Genomic DNA, 20,109 nt, shown 5'->3' with positions numbered 1-20,109 from the left:
TCTGCATAAATCGTTGCAAAAGCATGTCGCAGAAATGTTGACTGACCAAGGAAAACTTGGAGGCAAATGATTGGACAAGACCGTTCAGAGTGGAAATTTGGAGATTGCTGACCTGCTGGATCGTGAGAGGTACAGAGTGAGCTTGCATGGTATCAGAACACAACCGACTCCTGAACGAGAGAAAAGTGATGTTAAATGAATCTACATTTTTTTTTCTGGAGGGTGGGGTCCGGTAACCGGATTAATGGATCTTTCATTGCCAAGTTGTACATCTTAAAAAATGTACATGATAAAAAGGTGGTTTATAATTTTTTTAGGAAAATGAAACCAAGTTTTCACATCAGTTAATACATCTCATTCTTCTCTTGATTATGAAGAGATTTCTTATATCTTATCAGTTATTTAATATATATCTTATATCTTATCAGTTATGCAATTGAAATAAACGGGGAAAATACCATCTTAAGAAATTTCTGTCTTAAAGAGCAATTGATAATCAGTCGCACAGCTCGGGTTTTTTTTTGAATCAGATGAAAGTGCATTTTTTCTGGTCAGTCTCAGGGAGCCATCATCCCACATACTACCTTCTCCTTTTGGATTTGAGATATGGTTGAGCGCCTGAGGCGTCCTCACCAAAGAATGTTGACGAGAAGAGGGGGGCGGACCAGATCATGTTCTATTTTGCTTTCGCTCCTAAATAGGAAGTGCAAGATTCCCTACTACAAACTGACCTCCATGTCTAACGTTGTCGCTATGTGCGTGTCAAGAGGGGGAGAGGGTTACAATCAGGTGGTCACGTGATAAACTTATTTACTCATTCATCCGTTCATTGCTATTATTAATAATTTGAATTTCAAAGGAATTTGGAAACATTAACTGTTGAGAAAAACAAAACAAAAAAAAAACAGTAATTTTCTCATAAAAACGAGATGAAATTAAAGCTACATAAAAAAAAATGACAATGAATTGTTTACTTAATATATTATAATCTACAAACGAAAACAATTTCAGTACATGAACGAGTTGTAAAGGACATTGAAAATTTTACAATTTAACTAAGAAAAATTTCCAAGAAAAATGAGATTTCTTTAAAGAAACTGGTTTTGTGTTTAAAATTCAACTTAATTAAACAAAAAGCAAACTAATATACAGAAAATGTCATATTCCAAAAATCACGTAAATTCATCAAGTAGTTTTTACTTTATATATCGAAAATCATTTTTTACGATTTGAAGAGTGAATTCCATTACAAGGTTGATTCGGATCTCCATATTTCGAATTGAGTTGTCTTCCCCTTATTTATAAAACACGGCGGATCAATAAATGGGCTCTTGCTTTGTAATAAAATTGGATTTTCTTAGTAAAAAAATAAAGACTTGATCAATTTATGTAATTTTTGAAATATGAAACAATAAAGATTTGTCTGTATTCTGTTTTTTGTTTTGTTTTAACCGGATTCTAAATAAGGAGCTGAAATTGTTCCTAAGTTAGATGTATTACTGTATGATGTACGTAGCCATCAGGAAATGAAAATATCATATTCCAAAAATCATATATTAGGTTGGGAAGAAAGTTCTTGCAGAATTTTTAATTTTGATTTCAAATGATATATTTTCAAATAAGTTTTTATTATAATGCCTTTACTTTATATCATTTTAAAGAGCCTTTTTCGCTCTATCTAATCGTTTAAATTACAATCGTTTTAAAACAGCTCGAGATATCAACAAAGCATTTGGCACAGAACCACTACTGAACGCACAGAACGATGGTGGTTTAAGAAAGTTTGTGGCGGCGATGAGAGTTTTGAAGATGAGCATCAGATATTGACAATGATCAATTAAGAACCTTAGTTGAAGCCAATCCACGAACAACTGTTCAAGAACTTGCTTCTGAATTAGACGTAATGTATACGATTTCTAACCACTTGAGAGAAATTGGAAAGACAAAATACTTGATAAATGGGTGCCTCATGAATTAAACGACAACCCCCCCCCAAAAAAAAAACAAAAAAAAACGCCGTTATGAAGTATCATCTCCCCTTCTTTTACACAAGGGCCCGATTTTTGACCGGGTTGTGACTTGTGATGAAAAGTGGGTTCTTTACGACAACTCAGTTTAGTGGTTGGATGCCGTTGAAGTCCACAACACTTCCCAAAGCCAGAGTTGCACTAAAAAGAATGTCATGCTGACTGTTTGGTGGTCTGGGACCGGTCTCAGCCATTAGTTTTTTTTAAATATAGGCAAAACCATTATGGCAGAAGTACTGTCAACAAATGGATTAAATGCATCAGAAACTTCGACAACACCCAGTATTAGTCAACTTAAAAGGCCCAATTTTCCTCCACAACAATGCCAGACTGCAGAAGTTGAACAAACTAGGCTCTGAAACTACCTCATTCGCCATACTCTCCAGACCTCTCACCTACCGACTACCATTTTTTCAAGCATTTCGACAACTTTCTGCGTGAGAAATGTTTCAAAAACCTAAGTGATATCAAAAATGTCTTCAGCGACTTCATCGTAATCAGAACGCAAGATTTTTACGTTTCTGGCATAAATATAATTTTTGTGTTGGCAAAAGTATGTTGATTTTGATGGTGCTTATTTCAATCAATAATGTTTTTGTTTGAGCCGAGATATGTTCATATGATATGAAGGGATGTCCAAATTTTTGTGTAAAATCACATTTTACACACCATCAGCCACGTCATCATTTTGTGTCTATCGTATAATTGAGCATGCTGTTTATGGAAAGCCCTAGTTGCTTTTGAATCAGCGTTTTTATGGGTTTTTTTTTTTGTTTTTTTTTTGCTATGGTTTATGTTAATTTTATTAGAGACATCCATACATTTTTTTGAAAATAAACGCTAAAATCAAGTTGACCTCCCCAGAAATAAACAGTTAAAATAATTTCAAGTTATAGTTGAATTTGCAATTTTATAATTGCTAATAGTCTTCTTTTTTTTTTTATATATTATATGAAAATATTTTTTTAAAACTGGAAAACCTTACTTCAAAATCTATGTTTATGTCCATTTTTTATTTACAACTTCAAGTGAAATAAATGGATTTTGATATACATAACTATTTCATTACTCTCCAGCTTTAGAAAATGTAGCAATTTTGTTTTAGGTTTTGTAATGTGAAATATGGGGAGGTAGAACACCTAAAAAAAAAAAAAAAAAAAAATCACCTCACATATTTAACGAAAGATATTTTTAAAATATAAGTTAATTTAAAATTGAATACGCATCGAAAATTTTATGAAAATCTGGCCATTACTTGATTTTTGGTAGATTTTTTAAAACACGGGCGTGTTTACGGCTTCAAAATGATCACCAACGTTGTTTTAAAGCGATAATAACGGTAACACGACTTTGGTCTCCACTTTATTTTCGTATGCTGTAAATTTTTTTTTTTTTTTTTTTTTTAACAAATATTAGTTTATTTGAAGCTTCTTTTAAATGGTAGAAAAGTTATTAGATGATATTAAATTACAGTTATATTGTGTTCCATATAGGTTGTGTGTGTACCGATTCATCTGAATGAATGCTTAAAAAACGCAAGAATTTTCGTGTCAACCTGATATTACTCTAAGTAGGGAGTCGCACCTGCCAATTCAATTAGACTCATTAATTTATTTGGATTCGGGTTTTCATATTCTTCGAGGCAAATTTTCGGACTGACCACTAGAAATGTAGGTGTTAATTATGTGTAGTCGGTTTAGTAGTAAATAAATCAGTTTGTCACCTGACACTTTTCGGGAATAAATCAATATTATTATCAGCCGATTAATTTCATCGATCTGCAATTAGATACAGTTTTTAATCGTTGTAATAGTTTACAAAAATTATAGTAATTATTAATTAGCACGTCTCACAATAAGCTCCAAATATTTCAATTTGAAATTGAAATCTTTTTGGCCTCGAGAGACATTGGATACCCCGCGTAAGCATACCTACTCTGAGAAGGGTGTTTATCGTAAAGCAAGGGTTGTACAATCAGCAACTGCACATCTGAACCGACTTGCTCGAGTCCAGTGGCAAGTAAAAGTTCAAAACGCCTGGAAACAATGCTGGGGTAAGAAGAGAAACAGTAAACGCAGGCGGCTACTTCGGAGTCTAGCTCCTTCCAGACTGGTTGGATAACCGAGGCTTAAGAGTCAGTCTAGAGGCTATACGAATGCATACCTTTCTCAGGGGTATTAACGAAAGTGAGGGAGTACTCTCGACAGAACTCGAACCATGCACGCAGAGCTTGAAACCGTTACATCACGCCACTCCCATGAAGGCATGGTAGCAATAGTAATTAATAATCATAATATTAACTTGATACTCGAATAGTAATTATAATAAAAAACGATTAACAACTTTTTCGTGATGCTCAATGCAGAAAATAGAACTTATGAAATGGATAAATAATATAAAAAAATATTCAAGAAAAAAAAAAAAAAATGTTCCCGACCGTAATAATTTAACATTAAACATAGATTAAAAAAAAAAAAGAAAAGAATTATATTTAAAAGATATTTTTAGCAAATATCCGTAACTAGGAGCAAAGTGTAGTATCTGTTCTGATATTACGCTTCAACTATTGTTATTGAAATTCTCAATTTTATTCATAGTTTTTAAAATTTCATTTTAATATTTAAATTTTATGATGAAACCAACGTATTCAATTCGTAACATTGATTGGAAATTAGCAGATAAAAATAGTGCAACAACATTTACGACAATATCGATTGTTACAGATACAAAAAATAAATAGAATAGTTCAAATATATCGACTTAATTTGGAGCAAATGTGTAATATAAAAAAATAAAACCTGTGTTCCTAGACGGAGGCAATTTTTTTCTTTTTTTTTCTTTTTTTTTTTTTGAGGGGGGGGGAGTAGAAAAACTAGATTTGTTCTACACAAAAAACAACCTAGTGTTTAATTTCGCCCCTTTAGTAAGGAAAATTGTCACAAGACAAAAAGAGGGAGGAGAATTAATTCACGTGACTAAAGTTTCTATTTATTAATAGCCAAATAACGCGGCATTACCCGGGATTTAATTGAGAAAGCCATGTTCTTTTGCGCTCAGGTAATATAGTTTGACACGCCACTTTTTATATTCGGTAAATACGGAATCTTGGGCGTGGGTGTAAATAAATGACATCAATTAAAATTGTGATAATTTCAAATCTTTAAATCCTCTTAAGGCAAACCCGACGTTTCTTGTGCATACCTACGCTAAACCCTGAACCCCTTAAACATTTCTATTTAATTTTTATAATTTTAAGGTTACATCGCATTTATTTTTCACTGATGCCAACTGCAATACTCTAATGTATTATATATATATATACTCGCAAAAGTACCCGTCGTTGACTGGGTTCAAAAACAGCCTACAGAAAATGGACTCTGATTTATGAAAGTATGATAGGTTATGAAAAGGAAGGGCTGTAAAGAAATAGCTTCGAATTTGGGGATATCAAAACCAAAGCCAAATATGATGAAAGTAAAAATAAAATAGATAAACCCCATAATTTTTATACCATACCATACCTGTTCACACTGAAACACTTATCACAATATTCTGTGGATCTATATTAAAAAACCTTGTTAAACTTTGTGACATATTTCCATTCTATGGAAGTCAGGTGCGAACGAACACCCCAAAATTTTATTATACCATATTTCTTCAAACTGAAACATAATTATCAAAGTATACTTATTCAGATAGATATGAAAAGTCTTTATTAAAGTTTTTGCCTATTTCCATTCTATGGAGGCCAGGCGTGAACGCAGACCCCACAATTTTATTATACCATCCCTATTTAAGTTAAAACATTTATCAAAGTATTATTATGTACATCTATATCAAAAACACTTGTAAACGTTTTTTTTTTTTTTTTTTAATTTTTAAATTTGTTATTTCCATACTTTGTAGACCAGGCGCGTATGCAGACCCCACAATTTTAATGAATCATCATTATGCCAGATAAAACCTACCCATTCCTGTGTCTCGGTACATCTTCTATCATTATGTGATCAGTTTTCTATAATAGTCAACCATATAGGAGTCTATTCGTGACCAGACACACACACAGACGTTCAGCTTTATATATATATATATATATATATATATATATATATATATATATATATATATATATAAAATAAAAATAATTCAAATATAGCCACGAAAATTGTTCAAGTTTTCCCTTATCGGTGATTTCCATAAATATTTGATTTTTAAAATATTAATTCAATGTTTGTTTTATCAAAGTTCCGTATCGGCGAGAAACATACACAATATCATGTTTGATAGTTTCAATAAGATTTTTTTTTAATTTCTAAATTTATTCGCCTCTCGAATATAGAAGATTTTTTTTTTAATTGCTTTTAAAACATGTTAGAAAAATAATTTCAAAATTAAAATTATACAATTTTACAAAAAAAAAGTGAAGATTAAAAATTACATTTTAAAGAAACACAAAAAATTCATATGGAATCCTAGAAGAGCTATAATTCATTAACCAACCATTCGGTACAGGTACTCGAGATTTAAAAAAAAAAAGGCTGGTAAAATAATATTCAATTTAAAAGACTTAAACTGGAGATATCTTTTACGAGTTCGTTTCATTTCATGAACGAGGAGTTTAGTTTTTTTTGGCAAGGGAACAGTATCAGTATATATTTTTAGTACCACCGAGCATCCATAACATGCTAAAGCAATCATACAAAGTAAAAAAAAAAAAAGTGCCACTTGTAGAATCATGGCCTACAGATACTAAACAAATGTTATTACGATATATTTGTTGACAAATGTCAAAAAAAATGTTTCAATTTAGAATAGAATAGAGGGGCTATGTTGATAAAGGAAATTAAATTTTAAAGGAAATAACTTTCGGAGCATTAGAGTGCGACATTTTTTTTAAATGTAAAAATATAAATAAGATGAGAAAATCTTAAGTATGGAAGACTCTCAGTGTAATAAATGAAAAGCTAATTCGAGAAAAACAAATAAATTTTAAACCAAATTTTCGATTCACATTTATCGTATGCGGAAAGAAACTAAAATGAAACTGAATAAACAAATTAGATATTACTATTTCAGTGAATGTTTTCGTTTTAATAGTTAAAAAAAAAAAAAAAAAACTAAACACGTTTTTGCAAACTTGTGACTTTCATAGTTTTCTTGTCGCTATGTGACTTGAGTATTTGTTAAATTAATCGAATATTTATTGACATTAAGTGTAATATAGAATAAAATTAAACGAATTTTTGGTGCTAATGCACTTACTAATCCGCGCTATTTTTTAAATCGTATTTCCAAGTTTAAAGTTTTGATATGTTTTTTTATTCAATTGTAAGGTTAAAGTATAGAATAGGTACAAAACACCCAACCCATGTGAAGAATGGCCTTTTAAATAATATTATTTCAGCACGGATCAATAAGTGCATAAGTACAGAATTTTTTTTATCCTATTTTATTTAAAATTTAATCTACCATAATGCATTACGATTTCTTGGTAAACAAAAGACATTTTATTATTTTGTGAGCCTTTAAAATTCGAAAGTAATATGGAGGAGAACATTTTAAACTGGCTTTAAAATTATGGAGCTAGTGCAGTCCGCGCTATTTGTTTTACGATATCTGTTTTTATTAAATTATTAGGTGAAAGTACAGAATGGGTACAAAAAACCATCGCCTCCCCATGTTAAGAAATTTTTAAACCCCATTATAATTTAATGACTAAACAATACAATGTATTATTGTGAATACATTAATAATTAAATTTTAAAATCCCATGAAAATTATAAAAAAAAAAAATTATAAACTACATACTCCTATAAATTTGTCTTTTCTTTTGTGTGTGTATTGATATTCATATTAAACACCCTTTTGTTAATGTTCTATTTATTTAGTTGTTTATTTGCTTCCCCACGGAGCAAATTAGGCACAAGGCCGTTTTTTAATGTGGAATGTGAGGGGAGGGGGACCAGTTCCCTCGAGAGAGAACTGGATAGTGACAATTGGTATGAAGGGTTTCCCCTACATTGACCAAAACTGATTGCTCAAGAGCAATGGTCTGATATGTGGGGTTGATCGCAGTATCTGCCGGAACAGATACTACACTTTGATAACAGAAAAAAGATCTTGGCCCGAAGGTCAAGAAGAAAAAAAACGAACCTTTTTTTCTATTTATAAAAAAAAAAAAAAAAAATACAACTTTGTTATACATAGGTCGTGGAATTGCATTCACCTGTATAAGATCTAGCTAATTTGCATATTTATTTAAACATTCATTTGAATTCTCTAATAGTTTTTTTCTGGTTTCTTATGGGATGATCATCTTTAGTTAACTATTACGTGTAAATTCATGCAGATATTCTATATGATTTATACTTGCGAAATATTTGCGTAAAAAAGGTTATAGTAAACACAAACTTCTTTCTATATATATTTATGTATGCGTATATATTTGTTTAAAAATTTTTGCCTACCAAACTCCTGTCAGTTTTTGGTCTATAGACATCAAACTTAATATAAAGGTATTCGAACCCATGCAAAACTTTATATTTGGGTTTTAACCGGGGAAAATCAGCGCAAATGTGTACAAAAAAAAAAAAAAAAAAAAAAAAAAAGGAATTTGATGGTCGAACGACGGAATTACAAATATGCATGCATAACGTAATAGGTATTTGTTCATGATTTAACTTTTAGCCTTACAGCAAACATCTCTTCACAGCTTAGGCATTAACGTCAAAAGAAAAAGTAAATCGTAATCTAAAGGTTTTCGTTTCTATTCCCGGTGGTAGCGCAATAGTTTTTTTTTTTTTAACTTAAAATCATTACTATATATTGGGTCCAATATAATAAATTGGAAAATCTGCACTAATGAAAATATATTTAAGCGTGTTTTACAACCGGGCAATGCCGAGCGGTCTGCTAGTATAAAGATAAAAGCAATTGCTCTCGGACAACGCCGGGTATGCACCTTGTTATAAATACAATTGAAATACGCTTACATAATATTCGTTTTATTGGTGCTCGTTATAAACGTTCTAACAAAAATAAATTTAGTTTGCTAAAAATAAATAAAAATACTAAGAGAACGAAAGGGTTGATTGAAATCTCTCCCACACAAGAAAGGACTGAAAACAACTGCTACAGTAGCAGGGACGTTTGCCAAATTATTGCAAAATACGTTTCGTTTACTTATATATGCGGGTGTGTAAGTTGATAAATTACACATTAAATTTACTAATTTAATATTACCTGCTTCTTTATTATTATTTAAGCAAAAGATTTTTTTTTTACCAGGTTTTTAAACGCCCTTTTTCTTTATGTCACCAAAGATTAGCCGAACACGAGAAGGGGGGGGGGTCACATGTTTGAATCAAATTATTGCAAAACATGTACATTTCAATACAGGATGCAAACAAGGCCCCTTACATCCTTAACGGCAAACAAGAAAACTTAAATTTTTAGTTTCGGGAGATTTAAGGTGGAATTTGTTTATCAAAAAAAAAAAAATTAAAAAAAAATTAATGGTTATTCAAAATGTATCTTCACTTTGTTTAAAAAAAAAGAAAAGAAAAAAAGTGGGTCAGTATTATGTTTATTTACAATGGCATAAAAACATTTTCGAATGTAGAAATTAGACTACTAGCAATATTTCTATTGAAAATACGGTACTAGCGCAGAGAGTGATCCGTCCGAACGTAAATAATAACATTTAAAAAGCCATTCTTAACATGGGGAGGGGAGGGTGTTTTGTACCTATTCTATACTTCAACCTTACAATTGAATAAAAAAAAAAAACATAAAACTTTAATTAAACTGGAAAATACGATTTAAAAAAAATAACGCGGTGTTAACACTGATCTGCAGTCTGCACTAGCACCGAAAATACAGTTATTGAAGAGAAATAATTATTCACAATAGAGCCAAGTTAATTAACGTTCGTTTCCTTAAGGCTATTTTAAAAGCACACAAAAATATTTCTCAGTTCTGAGATTATGTTTGAAAAAATTAAATTCGAGGTTCTTCTAAAAGAAGGGGACCCATATCGATCCGAATGTTTCCGATTGCGATTTACAAAACAAACCGAATAACAAACGCAATTTACAATTTCAAAGCCGTAAAAAGTTTTCCGAATAAAGTTGATTCACTTAATGGGTTGATGAAAATTAAACTCATTCTTAATAGAGAAGAGAGGGGGGGGCAATTGACCCTGACCTTAAATCAAGAAAAACATGAAATGGTTGATTCATTTAATATAGGTAACTGACTGTTGGGTTACGGTTCTGTCATTTTTCGATATAGAAATACCAAATTTAAATTCTTTACAGTCTAGATATTTCCCTCGCCATCTCAATGTTGAGTAGACCACGAATAGTATTTTAATGTCGGAGTATTCAGCGAAACAAACGGTGTCTCTTCAACTAATTTACATAATGGGTTAGGGTTCACACATACCCTAAACACAAATGTAAATTAGACAGCAGAATTTTTTTTATTCATTTCTACATTATCCACTAGAGCAATATAAAGTAAAGACTATGCAAAAGATATATGTAAGATATGACAGCTTATGAATTTGCGAATGAAAAACCTGTTCTTAGGCTTACAGTGCCATCGAGGGACACGAAACGAACGAACGTGAAAAAACGGAGAGCTTTCTTCGTTCGGTATACTCCTTGCCCTTTCATTTAAAAAGCTAGAGTTTCTGGTTCAAACTTTTTAAAAACATTGGTTTCCTGATTTTTGCGGATTTTTTTTTTTTTTGATTTTGCAAAAATCAAAATTAGCGTTTTTCAAAACGACTTAAAACTAAATAAAACGGCCCTCCCAGTCCATCATCAGTTCTACTAACCCTATGTCCGGGTAGCAACGCCCTCCTAAAAAAGTAAATAAAATAATAAATAAAAAATAACTACCGAACGAAAGAATAAAGTGCAGTAGTGCAACAACGGTCACTCAACTCGCGTGCCGAGTCTGAGAACATAAGCTTAAAAGCAGATCTGTCTAGTTAACCCTAGATTGCCGGCAACGTAGCCATTTCGAGTAACTGAATAGTTCAATGCTTCTTTTAGAAGAGTAAATAATATTAAAGAAAAATACATTTAAATTTAAAATATCACAGGAGGAAAAAAAAAAAGACAAAAAATAAATCTAATTATTTCGGATATTTTATTCATTTTTTTTTAAAATGAGGATTTAATATTTCTATTACTGTCATCTTAGTTCATTTTCAGTCATTGTAACCGACTTTCTCCAGGTGCATCTTGTCGAACTTAGAAAGTCATGGCTTAACTGTTAAAAGAGTTAGTTAACAATGAGTTCTCTAAGTGACAGTTTTCGATACTCTTGCATAATTTGACCCGAATTCTCGTGAATTCCCGTCAAGCATGGATCGGGCGAGACCGGCAATTATCGGTGTCAGCCGAGCGTCGTAACAGACGCAGACTAATGGAAAAAAAAAGAAAACAAAACAAACCGGAAAAAATACAAATGCAAATAAAATAAAAAAAAAAACTACCTTGAAAAATGAAAATATGTTTATTTCACTTTAGTATTTCATTTTTTTATTTCAAAATATTTATCAACAGAAAGTTTGTTTTTTCTCCAAGAAAATATTTTTTAATCGTATAATTATAAGATGTAAGTACAAGTTTTTTTTTTGCTTGTTTGTTTTGTTTTCTTTTTTGTAACCGTATTTTTAATTTTAATTTTTATTTTTAAGACTTGTTGTTCAGTCAAGTCCTTTTGGTGGCACTGTCCATTTGTACACGATCTTTTAAGTAAACATTTGTGTTTACAATTGTTGCACCTCATTTTTTGGGGACAGCAATTTCTCCTGACAATATGAGATTATTGTCTGCATCGATGTTTTCATTTCTTTTTCTAACATGTATAGATTTATTTTTTTGCCTGTCATTTTTCTGTTTCGTGAGTTTGAAAATATATGTTTGTCAGCTTTTCTTTTCTTTTTTTTTTTTTGTTGGTTTAGTCGCTTGCGTCCAATTCGAATGTCGTCTGCTTCCATTTAGATAGAGCTTTTGATTGGCCAATCAAACTCCCAAAAATTCAATTAAAATAAATAAATAATAAATAAGTAACTAATCAGAAAATAAAAAGTCGCCCCTGCCCCATTAATATCACCTTAAAAATTACTAAAAACATAACAGAAAAAAAAGTAAATAAATAAAAGTCGAGTTAGCGTTTCAACATTTTTGAACACGCTCGGCTGGCACCGATGATTGCCGGTCTCGCCCGATCCATGTTTGACGGGAATTCACGAGAATTCGGGTCAAGTTATGCAAGAGTACCCAGTTTTCTTCTGGGTGGGTGCGCTATCCTTACAAAAGCTGATAAAACAAATACGAAATTAACACTTCTATCGGTTCAATGCCGTCAGGCATGAACCGACGGTTCATGGCTGACGGAATGAGGACACTACCTTCGTAAAATAAACAAAGGGTTCAGTTCCAATTCCAAACAGATTCTCAAATTAAGTATGAATCTGAAGACGCTTGGAAGTTATATCGGCTGAAACTCTTTGATGTCTTACAGAACAAAAGTGACGATGGAACAAAAGTGACTAATGCAGCGAAAAGTTTAACTTCAAAATGGATAGAAAGAAAAAATAAAATTAATCCGCTAAAAGGTACAGAATAGTTAACACTGTAACACTTGATAACTCATAAATATACCAAACGCATTAGAATTATATTCTCTACCTAATCTCAAACGTTTATAATTGTATTTCACTATTCGACATTTAACGGAAAATCACAATGCCTAGAGAAAGATTTTAAATTTTCAAATAAGTTTAAGAATAAAATCATAGGTGCCTGTTCAAAGAGAGGCGACAGATCGATTTTTTTAATATGTTCTTTTAAACAAAAACAATATCACTTACTGAATTGTCATGTCAAAAATAGTAATATTTCCAAAAATTACGAAAATTCATCGATTGACTGCTAATTATGTTTTTAGTAAAAAAAAAAAGTCTTCCAATACCGGCTACTGGACACCATTACGATGTAATCTAAAATATGCTTTCTGAGTTATGTCCCCTGTTACTGCAATCTTCACGGTTATATTCTAAAACATCTACGAAAAATGCAATTTTCCCAAATTTTCCATAAAACATTACTTTTAACTATAAACAATTTTCTGCTCGATGAATTTTTGTACATGTTACTATTTTCAACATGACAATTAAGTTTGTTTTTGCTTAAAAGGACATTTTAAAAAAATTGATCTGTCGCCTCTTTTTGAACAAGCACGAAATAAAATCTAAACTAATGCCATCAAAAGGAAACTATACAAAATGAAGCTCGAGTTAGTAAAACTGGAGAATAATAAAATTCTAATTTAATTGTAAATTGTTTTTGTTTTTTTGTTTTTTTAATATTCAGTTGTATTTGTTTTTGTAAATTTTTGCATCATTTCACGCAGACGATGTTTATTTTTACTCTGACAGGTGAACAAACCATGTCGCCCCCCCTCCTGCACCTCCACCACCGAAATGCAACAATTGGAAAAAAAAAAAAAAAAAAAAATGCCCGCGTAACTGAAGATAAATAACGTTTAAACTATTAGTGATTTTCTAGAATAGCTAACAAAAACAAGTCAAATATTACCAAATGCAAGCTAAATTACTCTTTTACCTAACTGGGTAAGTTTGTCTTAAATTTATGGTACTCATGCAGAGAGTGATCCGTGCTGAAATAACGTTATTTTAAAAAGCCATTCTTAACATGGGGAGGGTGTTTTGTACCTATTCTGTACTTTAACCTTACAATTGAATAAAAAAACACTTTAATTAAACGTGGAAATACGATTTAAAATATAGCGCGGATCACTCTCTGCATTAGCACCAAATTTAAAAACACTTTAAAATAATTTTAGTTGAAAAATGTAGTGAAAAGTGGGTTTGTATTACTGTACACACAGATTCGAAAAAGTTGTCAAAAAACAAATATATAACAAATAAATGTCACCAAAGGCAAGATAAGTTACTTTTCTACCAAACTGAATATATTTTTCGTGTTTTTATTCAATGTAACATGTTTATTCAGCTCGAAAAGCATACAGTGTTAACCGATGTGTTGGAAAATTCAAAATGGCGCCCAACTCCCTCTCTTTAACACGGTAAGTTCGGGGATAGGTGATATAAATAATAAACTAGACAAAATACTGTTAGAAATTCGCTCAATATATGTTACCGTGACATAAGTTGACATATATTCGGTGTTTTTTTTTTAATAGTATTTTGTCTAGTTTAAAATCTATACCACCTTTTCCCAAACTTACCGTGTTAAAGAGAGAGTCGGGCGCCATTTTGAATTTTCCAATACATCGGTAAACACTGTATGTTTTCGAGCTGAATAAATATGTTACATTGAATAAAAACACAAAAATATATTCAGTTTGGTAGAAAAGTAACTTATCTTGACTTTGATAACATTTATTATGTATTTGTTTTTTGACAACTTTTTCGAATCTATGTGTACAGAAACCCACAAAAGCTTATCCAGGTAGATGGAAGAGTAACTTAGCTTGCCTTTGGTATTTATTTTTATTCTTTGCTTTGTTAGCTAGTCAAGAACCCTCCCCCGTTTTGTTTCCAGAAACTGGTTTTCATTTCGTGTTGTCTTGGTTTCTCTCTCAGTTTTATTTTTATTTTTTATCACTTTGTTTTTGCTGGGGATGGGGCATTCTACCGGATGCCAAACATTCTCCTATTAGTTTAGTTACTTCAACCGAGAGATCTTTTTAAAATTCTAACCGTCTCTTTAAGTGCAGATGTTAGTATTTCTCTTGCACTTGGTTCACTGGGTATATTCGCCAGATAGTTTTTGAAATTCTTTTTCATTAGCCCGGTTGCTTTTATAATGACTGGTAGATGAATATCTTCTTTGGCAATGAATTGGGTTGGTTGGTTGTTTTTGTTTTACGGCATATCAATCCTTTCCGGGTTATTTAATGCCGAATCCAACGATTTTGGAGCAAATTTTTTTTAATAGAATATATTTGTTGTTTTCACGTTGGTTTCTATTTAACCCATAGTTGGGACCCTAACAGGTACTATCACTGACACTCCGGGTCAGAGTGGACCTGGGAGCAATGGTAATTAAAGAGTGGCTCCACACTCCCCAAAGCCCACAAGCTGGGGCCTCACCACCACTGGATATAGTTTAAGGTCATATCCAGGACCCCCATTGAGGGATTTTTACCCTCTGCAGGGGGGCGGTCGGCATATTCTAATGCCCCACCGACAGGGCCACAATGAATTGGGACGAATATGTCTAACCACTGAACCACCTGCAGAACTATTGTCAGAGATTTAATGTTTGTAAAGACAATTATTATTAGTTACAAGAGACTAGCCTGTTCATATATAAACAATTGGCTGAGCTCAGCTGCAGTAGATTTATTCTTTGGTACTAGTGCAGAGAGTGATCCGGACGTAAATAATAACGTTATTTAAAAAGCCATTCTTAACATGGGGAGGGGAGGGTGTTTTTGTGCCTATTGTATACTTCAACCTTACAATTGAATAAAAAACATCATAAAACTTTAATTAAACTTGGAAATACGATTTAAAAAATAGGGCGGTGTTAACACTCTGCAGTCTGCACTAGCACCTATTCTTTTATGCATATCGTTTAAATATTTTTAGAACAAATCATTTAAAACCTTTAACACTCATTCGGTGGGTTTCTATCATTTTGTTTAATTTTCGAGTTTTGACCGATTATCCAGCTCTGAAGATGATCACCATATTTGCCATTTTACCGGTTTTAACTTCAGCAGTTCAGCACTCACTACTTGTGTTTCAAACTAAATAAACGCTTTGAACACCCAAAACTTATCTAGGTATGTAGAAAAACATTTTGCCTTTGGTAACATTTACTTTGTCTACTACAAAATGCCAAAACTTTATAGTGAACATTTCAGCTTTATTAAGCAAATTGTCATAGTGGATACTTATGCAGAGAAGATACCCTTATGTTTTTTTTTCGATGGTATTTCATGCTAAATTTAAGGTTTACAGCATTTTTTTTTACTAAATTGTTAGGTGAAAGTACAGAATAGTTACAATCTCCCCTTCCCCAGAAGAATGGCTTTCTAAATAACATTCTTATTTCAGCGCCTTCTCTCGTGCGTAAGTACCATTTAATAGTTTTATAAACTATTCAAGGTTCAATTACAATTAACAATTTAACGACCAAATAATACCGTGATAATTAAGTTATTAAATAGTTATAAAACCAGAGTTTGGTTAAATGCTATTTTAATGGTAGTTATTTTAAAGCTAGAATCTTCAACATAACTATTATTAGAAACGATTCAGTTTGTTGTTAGAAGTTCATAAAATACAAATCACAAGAGCTTTAAAAAAAATTTTAAAGACGGACTTTTTTTTTTTTTTTTTACGTGGTTTGTGTAAGTTTTTATGCTCGAAAATTGTTTTTTCTAAGCACATGACCAAATTATAAGAATTTTTAATTTTTTGTGCGCGTTTATAGTTAAATACGCTTCTTTGGTGCTTATACACTTTGCTACCGTGCTATTTTTTTTTTAATATTATTTTCAAGTTAAATTCAACGTAAAATGAGTAGCCATTTTTTGGCCACCTAGTGAATTTTAAAAATATGCGCGCTAGCGCGTACAGAAATGCCTACCACTGATAACATAAGGAATTACATCGCTCGACGCTTAATATCCGGAAAACTACTTGTTCGCAGCAAATTTCAATGCACTATTCGTTTTCAGCATACCCGAAAACCGCCTTGAAGTCGTTTTAAAGGTGATTGGGTGATTGTTAATATGGAAAGTAAAAATTTACCAAAAAGCTTTCAGGCAACTAAAAAGAAAATAAAACAAACTCTAGGTGGCCAGAAACTGGGTGCTCATTTTACGTCCAATTTATATAGAAAAGTGGTCCCTACCTTTTGAAAGAATAAGTTCTTCATATTATAACTATTTATGTGCCAGTGTGCCACCTTTAAATGTTTTATTCATTTTCAGCATCCCCGAAAACCTTTAAAAATCGTCATTGTAATTTGGGGGGGGGGAATCTTGACATTGACCCTTTTTTATTATTAAGTTATTAGGTGAAAGTACAGAATAGTGACAAAACACTATCCCCTCCTGATGTCAAGAATGGCTTTCTAAATAACATTATTTCAGCGCGGTAACATAAGTTCATTGCATAAATACAGTTTCTTTTAATTTAGTTTCATAAAGTAAAAAATATCAGAGACAGGAAGGAAAAGGTTGTCTACGTTTACAGCGTCCCAAATTAAAAAAAAAAAAAGGCAAACACATTCCATATACAATGACGATGGATAGAACGTGTTGGTAACAGTAGGGTGTTCTAGATAGGGTCCCACAAAGGGTTAGTTGTTGCGTTTCCTGTAGGGATGAAGTATGCCCAGGCATTACCTTCTTTGAGAATAGAGAGAGGAGGCCAGAGAGATATTATTCTCAGAATATAAACTAAAACGCTTTAAAATAAGTTAAATTGCTAAAAACTTATGTAGATAAAAAGAGTAGCTTAGCTTACTTTTGATAACATTTGTTATATATTGTTTTTTTATTACTTTTTAGTTTTTGTTGCCTATGCCTGCTTATCGCCAATAATCGCCTAAGACGTCCCTACTGGGTAATGCCGAGGGGGGGGGGTACTTAGAGATTTTGTAATCGAGAGCGCACTAGCTTTTCAAACCCACACCTGATCAGGTGTCTAGCTTTCTCCTGAAGATGAAAAATAAATATACGATGGTTAAAATTACAATCTTTTAACAATTAAAGATGTAATAAAGTAAAAACTGGCTGGGGGGGGGGTAACAGCTTCACATAAGGCTTATAAAACTTGGCATTTACATATAGAGATATACAAAACACCAAAATCTCATATATATATATATATATATATATATATATATATATATATATATATATATTAAATATCTGGTAAATTTTTACGACATGCCTCAGTGCCCCAGCGTATTATAAACATCCCAACCTCCCCATGTTAAGACTGGCTTTCGAAATAAACACCTCCAACCTCGAAAGCCATTCTTAACATCGGGAGGTTGAAGGTGTTTATTCCGAAAACCGTTCTTAATATGGGCCGGTGGGGGGGGCAGGTCGTAAAATACCAATTGTCTTTATAAATATTTAGAAATTATCCCGATAAGCAAAATCCCACCCCTTCAGAAGTTTCAAGAAGCTTGTGGAATTCCCTTCCTGTTCCCCCTTTCCGACAGAAATTCAAATGTAACATGAACAAGAAACTTGCTGCATAACTCCTCACGTAAGAGTCCCCTATAAACCTAACCCCTAATTTTCAGTATCGGTGAAAAAAAATATAAAAATCTACATAAACAATAATCATATTTAGAATGGCGTCTTTTTGAAGAGACGAATTTGGGACACTGAAAAACGTACACAAAAACTCTATTTTCCCAATCTCTTTATTATTTCTCATTTATTAATCTTTATAAAACTAAACTTCATAATTTCGTAAAATGTTTATAACAAACGGTCATGAAAAAATCCTTATTTATTAGCATATTAAATGTTTTTATCCATAATCATAATTTAGTCAGGAGTTTCGAGAGAATTTAGGACGCTAAAAACGTAGATAAACCATAGACGTAATTTGAACGGATATATTTTTAAAAGGAGTTTTGGGTTTTTATTTATTTTAGTATCATGAGAAATGATGAACTTTCTGGCTTTTTTTTTTTTTTTTTAATAAGTTATAGATTATCGTTCCGAATCGTTACCATAAACGAATTTAAAGTAATTATTATAAAAGAAAAATAATAATACTTACCCTCATGTCGTTAATAATGGCTTGAAATAAGCCTCCAAGGGCACTACAATCTTTCTCTAGCCTTGAATCCATGTTTGCAAGGTTTAGAGAAAGAAAGCAAAAAAAAAAAAAAAAAAAAAAAAAAAACTCACTCAGAAAAAAAAAAAAAAAAAAATTGTAACTTTTTTTTTATATAATTTTTTTTTTTTTTTTATAAAAAAAAAAAAGAAAAAAAAAGTTTATAGTATCCCAGAAGAAAGTCGAATTTTTTTCTTTTTAATTAAAAATGGAGATTCCTGGTAATTTTTTGTGATGGCATGGTGTGTGTATATACAGGAGTTCGTAATATATATTATTTTTTTTGTTTTGTTTTTAATATACTTCAAACTTTTTTCTTTCCTTTGTGCAGCGGGTTTACGATTTTTTTTTTTTTTATTATTTTTTCTTTTTTTTTTTTGTCAAGGCAACATTAAACTTGGTGGTGGGGTTGCTGCCCAAATAAAAATCCCACCACAGCTACTCGTAGCTGGATTGAAACTTACACACCAAAGAATATTTCGCTTCTTCTTCTTCTTATTGTTGTTGTTGTTATTAATACCACCACGACTACTACAACTAATAAAACTACCACTACAACTACTATGCTTAAGTAAATGTCGCTTCAACATGAGATTTTTTTTTAAAGCTACTACTAAAAAAAAATTCTTTATACTAACCAGTTTTCTCTAAGTCTGCTACTATTGCAAACCTATTTTTTTAGTAGCAAGAATCTACAAGTAGTAGTAATATTTCTTTTATTTTAAGACTAGAAAATCATAGTTATAATTCATTTAGTTCCGCAATTTAATAACCTATGCAATTTTTAGTTAGAAAAAAAAATCGCAAAATTGTTTTTTTTTGAGACTAAGATTATTTTATGAAAAGATAAAACACTGAAAGTTGAGTTTACTTGATTTTTTAAAAACCAAATTAAGATAGTTTAATTATTATTTTATTAGCCGTTAACATATACTTTTCCAAATTTAGTTTAACTTTTGGCTTGCTATTTACGTTATTAGCTATTTCAAAATGTTTATATTATGAGGGAAAAAAAGTAAACAAAATGTGCTAAAAATAGCGACGTTATAATTTTATTTTCTTCACAAATAGAAATTTCTGGGAACACGTGAATTTTAATTCCACCCTACTGAACATTCGTTTTGAAATGACACTTTTTTATTTGATTTATTTTGCAATATAAATACTTTTGTAAGAGTACAACTATTTTCAGTTATT

The 20,109-nt window shown here is 31.5% G+C and overlaps 1 protein-coding gene across 50 annotated transcripts in view; it reads right to left on the bottom strand.

Moving 5' to 3' along the window:
* LOC145246585 (protein MTSS 1-like) overlaps positions 1-19,032 on the bottom strand; it is a 395,811-nt gene extending 376,779 nt beyond the window's left edge. For 49 of the 50 annotated variants that reach the window (XM_080108203.1, XM_080108204.1, XM_080108206.1 and 46 more), the window contains exon 1: positions 18,856-19,020. In XM_080108203.1, the coding sequence (XP_079964329.1) occupies positions 18,856-18,927 (72 nt within the window). In that variant the 5' untranslated portion in view covers positions 18,928-19,020. Of the gene's footprint in view, positions 1-18,855 lie in introns of all 50 variants that reach the window. The other variant, XM_080108226.1, reaches the window with a different exon arrangement.
* Between the last annotated feature and the right edge of the window lie 1,077 nt (positions 19,033-20,109).

Source organism: Euprymna scolopes, chromosome 24 (genome assembly GCF_053919585.1).
Source record: "Euprymna scolopes isolate OS-2025 chromosome 24, ASM5391958v1, whole genome shotgun sequence".
Classification (NCBI taxonomy): domain Eukaryota; kingdom Metazoa; phylum Mollusca; class Cephalopoda; order Sepiida; family Sepiolidae; genus Euprymna; species Euprymna scolopes.
Note: the sequence above shows the minus strand (reverse complement) of the source record. Positions and strands in the feature narration are given on the sequence as shown.